The 18,273-nt window shown below is 43.3% G+C and overlaps 1 protein-coding gene across 1 annotated transcript in view; it reads left to right on the top strand.

Moving 5' to 3' along the window:
• The window catches only part of LOC144492779 (nitric oxide synthase 1-like), a 342,106-nt gene that overhangs the window by 190,267 nt on the left and 133,566 nt on the right, over window positions 1-18,273 (top strand). The window contains exons 17-18 of the mRNA XM_078211199.1: window positions 5,802-5,937; window positions 6,230-6,308. Of these exons, the coding sequence (XP_078067325.1) occupies window positions 5,802-5,937; window positions 6,230-6,308 (215 nt within the window). The remainder of the gene's footprint in view (window positions 1-5,801; window positions 5,938-6,229; window positions 6,309-18,273) is intronic.

The following is an 18,273-nucleotide window of genomic DNA, read 5'->3' as shown; positions in this document are numbered from 1 at the left end:
TTCCGGCTGGAGGCATGTGACGAGTGGTGTTCCGCAGGGCTCTGTATTGGGACCTCTGCTGTTTGTGATTTATATAAATGATCTGGAAGAAGGTGTAACTGGGGTGATCAGTAAGTTTGCGGACGACACAAAATTGGCAGGACTTACAGATAGTGAGGAGCATTGTCAGAAGCTACAGAAGGATATAGATAGGCTGGAAATTTGGGCAAAGAAATGGCAGATGGAGTTCAATCCTGATGAATGCGAAGTGATGCATTTTGGTAGAAATAATGTAGGGAGGGGCTATATGATAAATGGCAGAACCATAAAGGGTGTAGATACGCAGAGGGACCTGGGTGTGCAAGTCCACAGATCCTTGAAAGTGACGTCACAGGTGGAGAAGGTGGTGAAGAAGGCATATGGCATGCTTGCCTTTATAGGACGGGGCATAGAGTATAAAAGTTGGGGTCTGATGTTGCAGATGTATAGAACGTTGGTTCGGCCGCATTTGGAATACTGCGTCCAGTTCTGGTCGCCACACTACCAGAAGGACGTGGAGGCTTTGGAGAGAGTACAGAGGAGGTTTACCAGGATGTTACCTGGTATGGAGGGGCTTAGTTATGAGGAGAGATTGGGTAAACTGGGGTTGTTCTCCCTGGAAAGACGGAGGATGAGGGGAGACTTAATAGAGGTGTATAAAATTATGAAAGGCATAGATAGGGTGAACGGTGGGAACCTTTTCCCCAGGTCGGTGGTGACGTTCACGAGGGGTCATAGGTTCAAGGTGAAGGCGGGGGAGGTTTAACACGGATATCAGACGGACATATTTTACACAGAGGGTGGTGGGGGCCTGGAATGCGCTGCCAGGCAAGGTGGTGGAGGCGGACACACTGGGAACGTTTAAGACTTATCTAGACAGCCATATGAACGGAGTGGGAATGGAGGGATACAAAAGAATGGTCTAGTTTGGACCAGGGAGCGGCGCGGGCTTGGAGGGCCGAAGGGCCTGTTCCTGTGCTGTATTGTTCTTTGTTCTTTTGTTCTCATCTTGTTCCGTTGTTTAAAAAAGGTTCCAAAAGAAATACGGGAAATTATCGGCCAGTAAGTTTGACGTCGGTGGTGGGCAAGTTATTGGAAGGTATGATAAGGGATAGGATCTACAAATATTTGGATAGACAGGGACTTATGAGGGAGCGTCAACATGGCTTTGTGCGTGGTTGGTCATGTTTGACCAATCTATTCGAGTTTTTCGAGGAGGTTACCAGGAAAGTGGATGAAGGGAAGGCGGTGGATGTTGTCTACCTGGATTTCAGCAAGGCCTTTGACAAGGTCCCTCATGGGAGGTTAGTTAGGAAGGTTCAGTCGCTCGGTATACATGGGGAGGTAGTAAATTGGATAAGACACTGGCTCAATGGAAGAAGCCAGAGAGTGGTTGTGGAGGATTGCTTCTCTGAGTGGAGGCCTGTGACTAGTGGTGTGCCGCAGGGATTGGTGTTGGGTCCATTGTTGTTTGTCATCTATATCAATGATCTGGATGATAATGTGGTAAATTGGATCAGCAAGTTTGCTGAGGATACAAAGATTGGAGGTGTAGTGGACAGTGAGGAAGGTTTTCAAAGCTTGCAGAGGGATTTGGACCAACTAGAAAAATGGGCTGAAAAATGGCAAATGGAATTTAACGCACGCAAGTGTGAGATATTGCACTTTGGAAGGACAAACCAAAGTAGAACGTACAGGGTAAATGGTAGGACTCTGAAGAGTGCAGTTGAACAGAGGGATCTGGGAATACAGGCACAGAATTCCCTAAAAGTGACATCACAGGTGGATAGGGTCGTAAAGGGTGCCTTTGGTACACTGGCCTTTATAAATCAGAGTATCGAGTATAAAAGTTGGAGTGTTATGGTAAGGTTATATAAGGCATTGGTGAGGCCGAATTTGGAGTATTGTGTACAGTTTTGGTCACCTAGTTACAGGAAGGATGTAAATAAGATTGAAAGAGTGCAGAGAAGGTTCACAAGGATGTTGCCGGGACTTGAGAAGCTGAGTTACAGAGAGAGATTGAATAGGTTGGGACTTTATTCCCTGGAGCGTAGAAGAATGAGGGGAGATTTGATAGAGGTGTATAAGATTTTGATGGGTATAGATAGAGTGAATGCAAGCAGGCTTTTTCCGCTGAGGCAAGGGGAGATAAAAACCAGAGGGCATGGGTTAAGGGTGAAAGGAGAAAAGTTTAAAGGGAATATTAGGGGGGGCTTCTTCACGCAGAGAGTGGTGGGAGTGTGGAATGAGCTGCCGGATAAAGTGGTAAATGCGGGGTCACTTTTAACATTTAAGAAAAACTTGGACGGGTTCATGGATGAGAGGGGTGTGGAGGGATATGGTCCAGGTGCAGGTCAGTGGGACTAGGCATAAAATGGTTCGGCACAGACAAGAAGGGCCAAAAGGCCTGTTTCTGAGCTGTAATTTTCTATGGTTCTATGGTTTCTAAGCTAATGAGAGAATAATTCATACATCTGTGACTGCAGTAAGAGAATTAAATGAATAATTCTTGATACAGACAGAAATAATGATTTCAAAACATATATATTGATATTTTAAAGTATTTTAAGTATTATATGAATGAGCCGAAAGCAGGTTCCTGCAAGGGATGATGGTAATGGTGAATAGTTCAGAACCAAAGGCCTGGGAACCTGGTTTGCGAAATTCATATCGGGAGGTTTCTGATGAGGGAACACATCAATGAATAGTTTTATTCATTGACTAGACTTCGGATAAGGACGTGTCTCGACGCAGGGTTACGTGTTTATCCAGTCTGGCAATGATCTGGTGGGACCATCCACTTTGACCCCTGTAGCAAGCATCTAGGGTAACCAGGCAACAAGGAAGTGACTTTAGCCAAGATGTGAGTTCGTGCCCGGATTAAATGGATGAATGAGATACTGGATGGTGGAATGCAATTGGCTGAGGTGAATACCAGAGATTATTGATGTATGTATACTAAATATAATTGATTTAAAACTCATGTAAGGCTAGAATTATTGATAAGAAAAACTATAATTGATCTGTTTTTGATTGTCAGATTCATCAGAGAGGTTCCGTCGCTCTATTCCAGAGCTACTTAACCCATTTGGTGATCTCCTTCAAACTGGTTGTTTTTGCTTGAAATAAATGTTACACTTACCAAGTCGAGAAGAAAAGGAAAGCATACAAAAGGTTCAGAGAGCTTGGCGAAGATAGGGATCTAGATGAGTATACGGCTTGTAGGAAGGGACTAAAGAAGGAAATTAGGAGAGCCAGAAGGGGTCACAAGAAGGCCTTGGCAGGTAGGATTAAGGAAAACCCTAAGGCATTCTATAAATATGTGAAGAGTAAAAGGATGAGATGTGAAGGAATAGGGCCTATAAAAGGTGAAGGTGGGAAAATCTGTACGGAACCCGTAGAAATGGCAGAGGTGCTTAATGAGTATTTTGCCTCAGTTTTCACAGAGGAGAAGGACCTGGGTGGATGTACTGCGGGCTTGCGGTGGACTGAAAAGATTGAGTATGTGGACTTTAAGAAAGAGGTTGTGCTGGAATCTTTGAATGGCATCAAGTTAGATAAGTCGCCGGGTCCGGATGGGATGTACCCCAGGTTACTGTGGGAGGCGAGGGAAGAGATTGCAGAGCCTCTGGCGATGATCTTTGCGTCGTCGATGGAGACGGGAGAGGTGCCGGAGGATTGCGGATGTGGTTCCTATTTTCAAGAAGGGAAATAGGGATAGCCCAGGAAATTACCAACCGGTGAGTCTAACCTCAGTGGTTGGTAAGCTGATGGAGAAGATCCTGAGGGACAGGATTTATGAGCATTTAGAGAGGTTTAGTATGCTCAAGAATACTCAGCATGGCTTTGTCAAAGGCAGATCGTGCCTTACGAGCCTGGTGGAGTTCTTCGAAAATGTGACTAAACACATTGACGAAGGGAAAGCGGTAGATGTGGTTTATATGGATTTTAGCAAGGCGTTCGATAAGGTCCCCCATGCAAGGCTTCCAGAAAAAGTGAGAGAGCATGGGATCCAAGGGACTGCTGCCCTGTGGATCCAGAACTGGCTTGCCCAAAGGAGGCAGAGAGTGGGTATAGATGGGTCTTTTTCTAAATGGAGTTCGGTCACCAGTGGTGTGCCCCAGGGATCTGTTCTGGGACCCTTGCTGTTTGTCATTTTCATAAATGACCTGGATGAGGAAGTGGAGGGATGGGTTGGTAAGTTTGCCGACGACACGAAGGTTGGTGAGGTTGTGGATAGTCTGGAGGGATGTCAGAAGTTACAGAGGGACATAGATAGGATGCAAGACTGGGAGGAGAAGTGGCAGATGGACTTCAACCCAGATAAATGCGCTGTGGTCCATTTTGGCAGGTCAAATGGGATGAAGGAGTACAATATAAAGGGAAAGACTCTTAGTACGGTAGAGGATCAGAAGGACCTTGGGGTCCGGGTCCATAGGACTCTAAAATCGGCCCCGCAGGTGGAGGAGGTGGTTAAGAAGGCGTATGGTGTGCTGGCCTTTATCAATCGAGGGATTGAGTTTAGGAGTCCGGGGATAATGATGCAGCTATATAAGACCCTCGTCAGACCCCACTTGGGGTACTGTGCTCAGTTCTGGTCGCCTCATTACAGGAAGGATGTGGAAAAGATTGAAAGGGTGCAGAGGAGATTCTCCTTGGAGAGACAGACGTAGGATGAGAGGAGACCTAATAGAGGTATACAAGATGTTGAGAGGCATAGATCGAGTGGACTCTCAGAGCCTTTTTCCCAGGGTGGGAATGGCTGCTATGAGAGGACACGGGTTTAAGGTGCTGGGGGGTAGGTACAGGGGAAATGTTAGGGGGAAGTTTTTCACACAGAGGGTGGTGGGCGAGTGGAATCGGCTGCCGTCAGTGGTGGTGGAGGCAAACTCAATAGGGTCTTTTAAGAGACTCCTGGATGAGTACATGGGACTTCATAGGATGGAGGGTTACAGGTAGGCCTAAAAGGTAGGGATATGTTCGGCACAACATGTGGGGCCGAAGGGCCTGTTTTGTGATGTCGTTTTTCTTTGTTTCTATGTTTCTATCTTTATATAGAGATATCTGCCTCGTGAGTTTTGTATTGTCTATAGTTAAGACAGTATCGAACATCTCGATTTACCCTACCACAAGCTCCACAAAGCAATATTACAGGTTCTCTCAGTTTGCGAAGTTGGGTGTCATGTGATTCCCACCTCTCCACTTTACTTGGGACACTCTTTCGTCTTGATTGCTGATGATCCAACCATTAACAACTTCAAAAGCAGTTTCAGGGCCCCTTCTCCATGCAAATGGATTGTCTCTGTTGGCCAGATGTGACCCAAAAAATGTAAATAGCCTTTGTGCAATTCCATTGAAATTTGTGCACTCTCAGGGTTATTAGCGTCTCTTTAGAGATAAGGTGATGTCAGCTTCTCTGAATGTTGGAATGTTCCTTTTGTTTGAATCTTCGCTAGCCATGGCTTCAGCCATTTCAAAAGTTTTGTCCAGTTTTGAAAAAACAATTACAAATTAGCCATGCTGAAATATATCTTATTAGGAGAGTGAGGTCTCAGCCTCCTGACAGTATCTCCCTCTTAATTTCTGTCCATCTCCCACTGCCTCAGTCTCCCTCTGTCTCTCAGTTGCTCTTTACCTGCCTCCTGTTGCATCCCTCCAAGTCTCTCTTTGTACAACAGTCTCTGTCTTCCTGAGTCTCTCTGCTACACTATTCTCCATCATATATCCACACTCAGTCTCTTTGTGTTTATTCACTTGCTAACATGTTGCTATTCACCCAACAGGCAGCCTGTGAGGTTTTCTGCATCGATAATGATTCGATAGATGATGATGAGAACTCACATTTCCACAATGAAAGCACCTGGAAACCAAACAAATATAGACTTTCTGTTGTACCTGAGGTGACAGAACTAGCGGCAGGTAACTATGTGTGTATGTGTGTGTGCGCGTGCGTCTTCTCTCTTTCTCATTTCATCTTTCATATTCTTTTGCAATCTCTCTTGCTCAATGTTGCTAATATCATCATTTTCCTGCCTCCTTCTCAAATTCCCACCTTTTTCTCTCTCTTTTTGTCCGTCTTTCATCAAGTATGTTCACATTCCACTCTATCCTTCTGCTTCTTCTTTCTTCCTTCACCATCCCTCTCTCTCTCTCTCTGTCCTGTTCTGGTTGACAGTTGACATTGTCGGTACTTTGTCTTTTTTTTTAACAGCTTTCTCTCACTTGCACAAACGGAACATTTCTCAGGCACAAATGTTATCCAGACAGAATCTCCAGCAGGAGAGATCTGGGTAAGTGAAGAATTTTAACATCCTATCTGCTTGCTGGTATTTGAGAAGCATCAGGGTGACCAACTGCCATAGATTGTCATTGATCTGGAATTTGTTTTCCTGTGCCTGGCTTTCCTCGGTCTAGATGCCAGAATTCCTGGGTCCATTTGTCCAGAATTCCCCAGTCCATTTGTATAGCAGTCACGGGTCTATTTGTTCAAGATTTCCTGGTCCATGTATCCAGATTCCTCGGTCCAATTCACCAGGATTTCCAGAACATTTTGTCCAGGATTCCCCACTCCATTTGTCCAGGATTCCCAGCTCCATTTGTCCGAAATCCCAGGTCTGTTTGTCCAGGATTCCCAGGTCGATTTGTCTGGCTTTCCCGGGTCCATTTGTCTGGGATTCCCAGCTCCATTTGTCCAGGATTCCTGGGTCCATTTGTCAGTATGCCTCGGGGCATTTGTCCAGGATTCCCAGGTCTATTTGTCCAGGATTCCCAAGACCATTTGTAGAGCATTCCCAGGCCCTTGTGTCCAGGATTCCAGGATCTATTTGTCCAAGACTCCCAGGAAGACTTGTCCAGTATTCCCAGGTCCATTTGTCCGGGTTTCCCGGGTCAATTTGTCCAGGTTTCCTGGGTCCATTTGTCCAGGATTCACAGCTCCTTGAAAGTGGAGTCACAGGTGGACAGAGTGGTGAAGAAGGTATTCAGCATGCTTGGTTCCATTGGCCAGAACATTGAATAAAGGACTTGGGACGTCTTCTTGAAGTTGTACAAGACATTGGTAAGGCCACACTTGGAATTCTGTGTACAGTTCTGGTCACCCTATTATAGAAAGGATATTATTAAGCTAGAAAGAGTGCAGAAACGATTTACTAGGATGCTACCGGGACTTGATGGTTTGAGTTATAAAGAGAGGCTGGATAGACTGGGACTTTTTTCTCTGGAGCATAGGAGGCTGAGGGGCGATCTAAAAGAGGTCTATAATATAATGAGGAGCATAGATCAGCGAGCTAGTCAATATGTTTTCCCAAAGATAGGGGAATCTCAAACTAGAGGGCATAGGTTTAAGGTGAGAGGGGAGATATCAAAAGGGTCCAGAGGGGCAATTTTTCATACAGAGGGTGGTGAGTGTCCGGAACAAGCTGCCAGAGGTAGTAGTAGAGGCGGGTACAATTTTGTCTTTTAAAAAGCGTTTAGATAGTTACATGGACAAGTTGGGTCAACAGGCCTGTTTCCATGCTATTAACCTCTATGACTCTATGATTCTCGGGTCCATTTGTCCAGTGTTCCCAGGGGCATTTGTCCAGGATTCCCAAGTCCATTTGTCCAGGATTCCCAGGGCCATTTCTCCAGGATTCACAGGACCATTTGTCCAGGATTTCCGGTTCCATTTTTCGGGTATTCCCACGGCCATTTGTTCAGGAAGCCCAGGTCTATTTGTCCAGGAAACCCAGGTCTATTTGTCCAGGATTCATGTTGCAGCTTTATAGAACCTTAGTTAGGCCGCACTTGGAATATAGTGTTCAATTCTGGTCGCCACACTATCAGAAGGATGTGGAGGCTTTGGAGAGGGTACAGAAAAGGTTTACCAGGATATTGCCTGGTATGGAGGGTATTAGCTATGAGGAGAGGTTGGAGAAACTTGGTTTGTTCTCACTGGAGTGACGGAGGTTGAGGGGAGACCTAATAGAAGTCTGCAAGATTATGAGAGGCATGGACAGAATGGATAGTCAGAAGCTTTTTCCCAGGGTGGAAGAGTCAATTACTAGGGGGCATAGGTTTAAAGTGTGAGGGGCAAGGTTTAAAAGAGATGTACGAGGCAGATTTTTTACACAGAGAGTAGTGGGTGCCTGGAACTCGTTGCCGGGGGAGGTAGTGGAAGCGGATACGGTAGTGACTTTTAAGGGGTGTCTTGTCAAGCACATGAATAGAGTGGGAATAGAGGGATATGGTCCCTGGAAGGGTAGGGGGTTTTAGTTAAGTCGGGCAGCATGATCGATGCAGGCTTGTCGGGCCGAAGAGCCTGTCCTGTGCTGTAATTTTCTTTGTTCTTTGATTCCTGGGGCCATTTGTCAAGGATTGCCAAGTCTATTTGTCCAGGATTCCCACCTCCATTTGTCCAGGATTCCCACCTCCATTTGTCCATTCCTCTGTCCATTTCTACAGGATTCCCAGGTCTATATTTCCAGGATTTCTGGTCCCATTTATTCAGTATTCCCATGGCCATTCATCCGGGATTCCCTGGACCATCTGTCCCTGATTTCCTGGACCATTTGTCCCTGATTCCCTGGACATTTGTCCCTGATTCCCGGGTCCGTTTGTCCAGGATTCCCGAGTCCATTTGTCCAGTAATCCCAGGTCCATTTGTCCAGTATTCCCAGGGATATTTGTCCAGAATTTCCCAGGTCTATTTGTCAATGAATCTGAGGTCTATTTGTCCAGGATTCCCAGGTCTAATTATCCAGGATGCACAGGTCCATTTGTCCAGGATTCCCGAGTCCATTTGTCCAAGGATTCCTAGGTCCATTTCTGCAGGATTCCCAGGTCTATATGTCCAGGATTCACAGGACCATTTGTCCAGGATTTCTGTTCTATTTATCCAGCATTCCCATGGCCATTCATCTGGGATTCCCTGGACCATTTGTCCCCGATTCCCAGGTCCATTTGTCCAAGATACCCGAATCTATTTGCCAGGATGCCCGGATCTATTTGTCCAGGATTCCCGAGTCCATTTGTCCTGTAATCCCAGGGCCATTTGTCCAGGTTACCTGGGACCGTTTGTCCAGTATTCCCAAGGACATTTGTCCAGAATTTCCCAGGTCTATTTGTCAAGGAATCTGAGGTCTATTTGTCCAGGATTCCCAGGTCTAATTATCCAGGATGCACGGGTCCATTTGTCCAGGATTCCCAATACGATTTGTCCAGGATTTCTGGCTCCATTTATCCAGTATTCCTATGGCCATTCATCCAAGATTCCCAGGATCATTTGTCTGGTATTCATTATCTGTATTCCCAGGGCCAATTGTCCAGATTCCCGGGTCTATTTGTCCAGGTTTTCTAAGTCCATTTGTCTCGAGTCCCAGGACCATTTGTCCAGGATTCTCAGGTCCATTTGTCTTGTGTGATTTGTCCAATGATCACCAATGCGTCCACTATTTCTAAAGCCACTTCCTTGAGTACTTTGGGATGCAGAGCATCAGGCCCTGAGGACTTAATTTTTCCAGTACAATTTCCTGACTAATAACGATTTCCTTCAGTTCTTCCTTTATGCTAGACCCTCTGTCCCAAACTATTTCTGGAAGGTTAGTTGTATGTGAAGACAGATCCAAAGTATTTGTTCAGCTAGAATGTCATCTCTTTGTTGCACATTTTTAATTCACGTGATTCTAACTGCAAGATATTTGTCTTCACCAGTCTTTTTCTCTTTACATATCTATAGAAGCTTTTGCAGTCAGTTTTTATGTTTTCTGCAAGCCTACTCTCGTATTTTATTTTCCCCTCTGGAATTCAACCCTTTGTCCTCCTCTGCGAGATTTGAAATTTCTCCCAGTCCTCAGGTTTGCTCTTTTTTCGGGCCAATTTATATGCATTCTCTTTGGCTTAAGCACTGTCCCTGATTTCTCTTGTTAGCCATGGATGAACCACCTTCCCCGTTTTATTCTTACACCAGACACTGATATACAGTTATTGAAGTTCACCCAGGTGTTCTTTAAATGTATGCCATTGCCCATCCACTGTCAACCCTTAAGTATCCTTTTTGCCAGCTTAATCTAGCCAATGCACGTCTCATACCAACAAAGCTAGCTTTCCTCGAGTTCAGGACCCCAATCTCAGATTTAGCTGTGTCACGCTCCTTCTAAATATTATGGTCACACTTCCCCAATGGATCTCGCCCCTCAAGGTTGCTAATTAATCCTCTCTCGTTAAACAATACCCAGTCTAGGATGGCCTGCTCTCCAGTCGGTTCCTCAACATATTGGTAGAGAGAACCATCCCTTTTACATTCGAAGAAATCCTCCTGACACTAGTTTGGCGAACCCAATCAATATTTAGATTAAAGCCACCCATGATAACTGCTGTACCCTTACTGCAGGACACTCTAATTTCCAACTCACTACTACTGTTGGGTGGTCTGTACACAACTCCCACGAGCGTTTTTTGTTCTTTGGTGTTCTGTAGCTCCACCCAGATAGACTCCACATCGCCAAACTAATGTCCTTCCTTACTATTGTGTCAATCTCCTCTTTAACCAGCAATGCTGCCCCACCCCACTTTCCTTTCCATCTATCTTTCCTGAATATTGAATACCCCTGGATTTCAGGCACATTTCACAGGCTGAGCACTGCAGTTTAGTAATTAGCATGATTCTGGGAACATTTCAGAGGATGAGGATTGACTGGAACCTTGTAATCTCTGGACACTTGGGCACATTTCACAGGGTAAGGAGTGAGTGCAGCATTGTAATCTCAATCTCGGCACACATTTCACAGGTTGAGGAGTGAGTGCAGCATATAATCTGAGTGATCCCGGGCACATTTGACAGGCTGAGGAGTGAGTGCAGCATAGTAATCTGTGCAATCTTGGGCACATTTCGCAGGCTGAGTATTGACTGCAGCCTTGTAATCTGTGTGATGTCGGGCATTTTAAAAGTCTGACGAGTGCAGCATAGTAATCTGTGGGATCTCAGGCCCATTTCACAGGCTGAGGAGTGAATGCAGCATAGTAATCTGTGATCTCGGTCACATTTCACAGGCTAAATACTACAGTTTCATGAATTGCATGTTTCTGCACATATTTCACAGGCTGAGGAGTGAGTGCCGCATAGTAATCTGTGTGATCTCGAGCACATTTCACAGCCTGAGCACTGCAGTTCAGTCATTTGCATGATTCTGAGCAGATTTCACAGGCTGTGGACATCAGTAAGAAGTCTCACGACACCAGGTTAAAGTCCAACAGGTTTATTTGGTAGCACAAGCCACCAGGTCAAGTTGTGGGGGTTACAGATCGTGTGACATGAACCCAAGATCCCGGTTCATGTCACACTATCTGTAACTCCCACAACTTGACTGGGCTTGCAAAATCTCACTAACTGTCCTGGCTGGAGACAATACACATCTCTTTAACCTGTGCTTAACCCTCTCTCCACTCACATTGTCTGTACCTTTAAGACTTGATTACCTGTAAAGACTCGCATTCCAACCACTATTTTGTAAATTGAGTTTGCGTCTTTATATGTCCTGTTTGTGAACAGAACTCCCACTTACCTGATGAAGGGGCAGCGCTCCGAAAGCGAGTGGCTTGTGTTACCAAATAAACTTGTTGGACTTTAACCTGGTGTTGTGAGACTTCTTACTGTGTTTACCCCAGTCCAACGCCGGCATCTCCACATCATGGCTACTGTGGACATCAGCACAGTAATCTGTGTCATCTCGGGCTCATTTAACAGGCTGAGGAGTGAATTCAGCATAGTAACCTGTGTGATCTCAGGCCCATTTAACAGGCTGAGGAGTGAATTCAGCATAGTAACCTGTGTGATCTCAGGCCCATTTAACAGGCTGAGGAGTGAATTCAGCATAGTAACCTGTGTGATCTCAGGCCCATTTAACAGGCTGAGGAGTGAATTCAGCATAGTAACCTGTGTGATCTCAGGCCCATTTAACAGGCTGAGGAGTGAATTCAGCATAGTAACCTGTGTGATCTCAGGCTCATTTAACAGGCTGAGGAGTGAATTCAGCATAGTAACCTGTGTGATCTCAGGCCCATTTAACAGGCTGAGGAGTGAATTCAGCATAGTAACCTGTGTGATCTCAGGCCCATTTAACAGGCTGAGGAGTGAATTCAGCATAGTAACCTGTGTGATCTCAGGCCCATTTAACAGGCTGAGGAGTGAATTCAGCATAGTAACCTGTGTGATCTCAGGCCCATTTAACAGGCTGAGGAGTGAATTCAGCATAGTAACCTGTGTGATCTCAGGCCCATTTAACAGGCTGAGGAGTGAATTCAGCATAGTAACCTGTGTGATCTCAGGCCCATTTAACAGGCTGAGGAGTGAATTCAGCATAGTAACCTGTGTGATCTCAGGCCCATTTAACAGGCTGAGGAGTGAATTCAGCATAGTAATCTGTGTGATCTCAGGCCCATTTAACAGGCTGAGGAGTGAATTCAGCATAGTAACCTGTGTGATCTCGGGCACATTTCACAGGCTAAGGAGTGAGTGCAGCACAGTAATCTGTGTGATCTTGGATCCATTTCACAGTCTGAGGAGTGAATGGAGCATAGTAATCTGTGTGATCCCAGGTATGTTTAAAAGTTTAAAGAGTGAGTGCAGCACAGTAATCTGTGTGATCCCAGGTATGTTTAAAAGTTTAAAGAGTGAGTGCAGCACAGTAATCTGTGTGATCCCAGGTATGTTTAAAAGTTTAAAGAGTGAATGTAGCACAGTAATCTGTGTGATCCCAGGTATGTTTAAAAGTTTAAAGAGTGAATGTAGCACAGTAATCTGTGTGATCCCAGGTATGTTTAAAAGTTTAAAGAGTGAATGTAGCACAGTAATCTGTGTGATCTCAGGTATGTTTAAAAGTTTAAAGAGTGAATGTAGCACAGTAATCTGTGTGATCCCAGGTATGTTTAAAAGTTTAAAGAGTGAGTGCAGCACAGTAATCTGTGTGATCCCAGGTATGTTTAAAAGTTTAAAGAGTGAGTGTAGCACAGTAATCTGTGTGATCCCAGGTATGTTTAAAAGTTTAAAGAGTGAATGTAGCACAGTAATCTGTGTGATCTCAGGTATGTTTAAAAGTTTAAAGAGTGAATGTAGCACAGTAATCTGTGTGATCCCAGGTATGTTTAAAAGTTTAAAGAGTGAGTGCAGCACAGTAATCTGTGTGATCCCAGGTATGTTTAAAAGTTTAAAGAGTGAGTGTAGCACAGTAATCTGTGTGATCTCAGGTATGTTTAAAAGTTTAAAGAGTGAATGTAGCACAGTAATCTGTTTGATCCCAGGTATGTTTAAAAGTTTAAAGAGTGAATGTAGCACAGTAATCTGTGTGATCTCAGGTATGTTTAAAAGTTTAAAGAGTGAGTGCAGCACAGTAATCTGTGTGATCTCAGGTATGTTTAAAAGTTTAAAGAGTGAATGTAGCACAGTAATCTGTGTGATCTCAGGTATGTTTAAAAGTTTAAAGAGTGAATGTAGCACAGTAATCTGTGTGATCTCAGGTATGTTTAAAAGTTTAAAGAGTGAATGTAGCACAGTAATCTGTGTGATCTCAGGTATGTTTAAAAGTTTAAAGAGTGAATGTAGCACAGTAATCTGTGTGATCTCAGGTATGTTTAAAAGTTTAAAGAGTGAATGTAGCACAGTAATCTGTGTGATCTCAGGTATGTTTAAAAGTTTAAAGAGTGAATGTAGCACAGTAATCTGTGTGATCTCAGGTATGTTTAAAAGTTTAAAGAGTGAATGTAGCACAGTAATCTGTGTGATCCCAGGTATGTTTAAAAGTTTAAAGAGTGAATGTAGCACAGTAATCTGTGTGATCCCAGGTATGTTTAAAAGTTTAAAGAGTGAATGTAGCACAGTAATCTGTGTGATCTCAGGTATGTTTAAAAGTTTAAAGAGTGAGTGTAGCACAGTAATCTGTGTGATCCCAGGTATGTTTAAAAGTTTAAAGAGTGAATGTAGCACAGTAATCTGTGTGATCTCAGGTATGTTTAAAAGTTTAAAGAGTGAATGTAGCACAGTAATCTGTGTGATCCCAGGTATGTTTAAAAGTTTAAAGAGTGAGTGCAGCACAGTAATCTGTGTGATCCCAGGTATGTTTAAAAGTTTAAAGAGTGAGTGTAGCACAGTAATCTGTGTGATCTCAGGTATGTTTAAAAGTTTAAAGAGTGAATGTAGCACAGTAATCTGTTTGATCCCAGGTATGTTTAAAAGTTTAAAGAGTGAATGTAGCACAGTAATCTGTGTGATCTCAGGTATGTTTAAAAGTTTAAAGAGTGAGTGCAGCACAGTAATCTGTGTGATCTCAGGTATGTTTAAAAGTTTAAAGAGTGAATGTAGCACAGTAATCTGTGTGATCTCAGGTATGTTTAAAAGTTTAAAGAGTGAATGTAGCACAGTAATCTGTGTGATCTCAGGTATGTTTAAAAGTTTAAAGAGTGAATGTAGCACAGTAATCTGTGTGATCTCAGGTATGTTTAAAAGTTTAAAGAGTGAATGTAGCACAGTAATCTGTGTGATCTCAGGTATGTTTAAAAGTTTAAAGAGTGAATGTAGCACAGTAATCTGTGTGATCTCAGGTATGTTTAAAAGTTTAAAGAGTGAATGTAGCACAGTAATCTGTGTGATCTCAGGTATGTTTAAAAGTTTAAAGAGTGAATGTAGCACAGTAATCTGTGTGATCCCAGGTATGTTTAAAAGTTTAAAGAGTGAATGTAGCACAGTAATCTGTGTGATCCCAGGTATGTTTAAAAGTTTAAAGAGTGAATGTAGCACAGTAATCTGTGTGATCTCAGGTATGTTTAAAAGTTTAAAGAGTGAATGTAGCACAGTAATCTGTGTGATCTCAGGTATGTTTAAAAGTTTAAAGAGTGAGTGTAGCACAGTAATCTGTGTGATCCCAGGTATGTTTAAAAGTTTAAAGAGTGAGTGCAGCACAGTAATCTGTGTGATCCCAGGTATGTTTAAAAGTTTAAAGAGTGAGTGTAGCACAGTAATCTGTGTGATCCCAGGTATGTTTAAAAGTTTAAAGAGTGAGTGCAGCACAGTAATCTGTGTGATCCCAGGTATGTTTAAAAGTTTAAAGAGTGAGTGTAGCACAGTAATCTGTGTGATCCCAGGTATGTTTAAAAGTTTAAAGAGTGAGTGCAGCACAGTAATCTGTGTGATCCCAGGTATGTTTAAAAGTTTAAAGAGTGAGTGTAGCACAGTAATCTGTGTGATCCCAGGTATGTTTAAAAGTTTAAAGAGTGAGTGCAGCACAGTAATCTGTGTGATCTCAGGTATGTTTAAAAGTTTAAAGAGTGAATGTAGCACAGTAATCTGTGTGATCTCAGGTATGTTTAAAAGTTTAAAGAGTGAATGTAGCACAGTAATCTGTGTGATCTCAGGTATGTTTAAAAGTTTAAAGAGTGAGTGCAGCACAGTAATCTGTGTGATCTCAGGTATGTTTAAAAGTTTAAAGAGTGAATGTAGCACAGTAATCTGTGTGATCTCAGGTATGTTTAAAAGTTTAAAGAGTGAATGTAGCACAGTAATCTGTGTGATCTCAGGTATGTTTAAAAGTTTAAAGAGTGAGTGCAGCACAGTAATCTGTGTGATCTCAGGTATGTTTAAAAGTTTAAAGAGTGAGTGCAGCACAGTAATCTGTGTGATCTCAGGTATGTTTAAAAGTTTAAAGAGTGAGTGCAGCACAGTAATCTGTGTGATCTCAGGTATGTTTAAAAGTTTAAAGAGTGAGTGCAGCACAGTAATCTGTGTGATCTCAGGTATGTTTAAAAGTTTAAAGAGTGAATGTAGCACAGTAATCTGTGTGATCTCAGGTATGTTTAAAAGTTTAAAGAGTGAATGTAGCACAGTAATCTGTGTGATCTCAGGTATGTTTAAAAGTTTAAAGAGTGAATGTAGCACAGTAATCTGTGTGATCCCAGGTATGTTTAAAAGTTTAAAGAGTGAATGTAGCACAGTAATCTGTGTGATCTCAGGTATGTTTAAAAGTTTAAAGAGTGAATGCAGCACAGTAATCTGTGTGATCCCAGGTATGTTTAAAAGTTTAAAGAGTGAATGTAGCACAGTAATCTGTGTGATCTCAGGTATGTTTAAAAGTTTAAAGAGTGAATGTAGCACAGTAATCTGTGTGATCCCAGGTATGTTTAAAAGTTTAAAGAGTGAATGTAGCACAGTAATCTGTGTGATCTCAGGTATGTTTAAAAGTTTAAAGAGTGAATGTAGCACAGTAATCTGTGTGATCTCAGGTATGTTTAAAAGTTTAAAGAGTGAATGTAGCACAGTAATCTGTGTGATCCCAGGTATGTTTAAAAGTTTAAAGAGTGAGTGCAGCACAGTAATCTGTGTGATCCCAGGTATGTTTAAAAGTTTAAAGAGTGAATGTAGCACAGTAATCTGTGTGATCCCAGGTATGTTTAAAAGTTTAAAGAGTGAATGTAGCACAGTAATCTGTGTGATCCCAGGTATGTTTAAAAGTTTAAAGAGTGAATGTAGCACAGTAATCTGTGTGATCCCAGGTATGTTTAAAAGTTTAAAGAGTGAATGTAGCACAGTAATCTGTGTGATCCCAGGTATGTTTAAAAGTTTAAAGAGTGAATGTAGCACAGTAATCTGTGTGATCCCAGGTATGTTTAAAAGTTTAAAGAGTGAATGTAGCACAGTAATCTGTGTGATCCCAGGTATGTTTAAAAGTTTAAAGAGTGAATGTAGCACAGTAATCTGTGTGATCTCAGGTATGTTTAAAAGTTTAAAGAGTGAATGCAGCACAGTAATCTGTGTGATCCCAGGTATGTTTAAAAGTTTAAAGAGTGAATGTAGCACAGTAATCTGTGTGATCTCAGGCCCATTTCACAGGCTGAGGACTGCATCATAATAATGTGAGTGAATGCGGGCACATTTCACAGGCTGAGTATTGACTGCAGTCTTGTAATCTGTGTTGTCTTGGGCACATGTAACAGGCTGAGGAGTGAAAGAAGCACAGTAACCTGAGTGATCCCAGGCCCATTTCACAGGCTGAAGAATGAATGCATCATAGTAATCCGTGAGATATCGGGCACACTTTATAGGCTGAACACTGCAGTTTAGTAATTTTCGAGATTCTGGGCACATTTCACAGGCTGAGGAGTGAGTGCAGCATGGTAATCTGTGTGATCCCGGGCACATTTCACAGGCTGAGGAGTGAGTGCAGCATGGTAATCTGTGTGATCCCGGGCACATTTCACAGGCTGAGTATTGACTGTAGCCTTGCAATCTGTGTAGTCTTTGGTGCATTTAACAGGCTGAGGAGTGAATGAAGCACAGTAATCTGTGTGATCTGAGGCCCATTTCACAGGCTGAGGAGGGAGTGCATCATAGTAATCTGCGTGATCGCAGGCAGAGCACTGCATTTGAGTAATTTGCGTGATTCTGGGCACATTTCATAGGCTGAGGATTGATACCAGCGATCACAAGCTGAGTATTGACTATCGCCTTGTAATGTGTGTGGTTTTGGATACGTTGAACAGGCTGAAGAGTGAATGTAGCACAGTAATCTGTGTGATCTCAGGCCCATTTCACAGGCTGTGGACTGCATCATAATAATCTGAGTGAACCCGGGCACATTTCATAGGCTGAGTATTGACTGTTTGGACCTGTACCAACAGGACGGGGTGCACCTGAACCAGAGGGGCACCAATATCCGAGGAGGGAAATTTGTTACGGCTCTTCAGGGGGGTTTAAACTAATTTGTCAGGGGAGGGGAAAAGGAGTTGTAGTCCGTGAGGGTCAGTGAGGGTGGTGAGGTATTGGGGAAAGTATCAGGGTCAAGGGTGGGTACCGGTCGACAGGAAGGTGGGTTGAAGTGTGTCTACTTCAATGCAAGGAGCATCTGGAACAAGGTGGATGAACTTGGGGCGTGGATTGGTACTTGGGACTACGATGTTGTGGCCATTACGGAGACGTGGGTAGAACAAGGACAGGAATGGTTGTTGGACATTCCGGGGTATAGATGTTTCACTAAGTGTAGGGAAGCTGGTAAAAGAGGTGGAGGAGTGGCATTGTTAATCAAGGATAGTTTAACGGCTGCGGAAAGGCACTTCGAGGGGGATCTGCACGCTGAGGTAATATGGGCTGAGATTAGAAATAGGAAAGGAGCGGTCACGTTGTTAGGAGTTTACTATAGGCCCCCAAATAGTAATAGAGATGTGGAGGAAGAAATTGCTAAGCAGATTATGGATATGTGTGGGGGTCACAGGGTAGTTGTCATGGGGGACTTTAAC

This window comes from Mustelus asterias, chromosome 4 (genome assembly GCF_964213995.1).
Source record: "Mustelus asterias chromosome 4, sMusAst1.hap1.1, whole genome shotgun sequence".
In the NCBI taxonomy this organism is placed as follows: Eukaryota; Metazoa; Chordata; class Chondrichthyes; order Carcharhiniformes; family Triakidae; genus Mustelus; species Mustelus asterias.
Note: the sequence above shows the minus strand (reverse complement) of the source record. Positions and strands in the feature narration are given on the sequence as shown.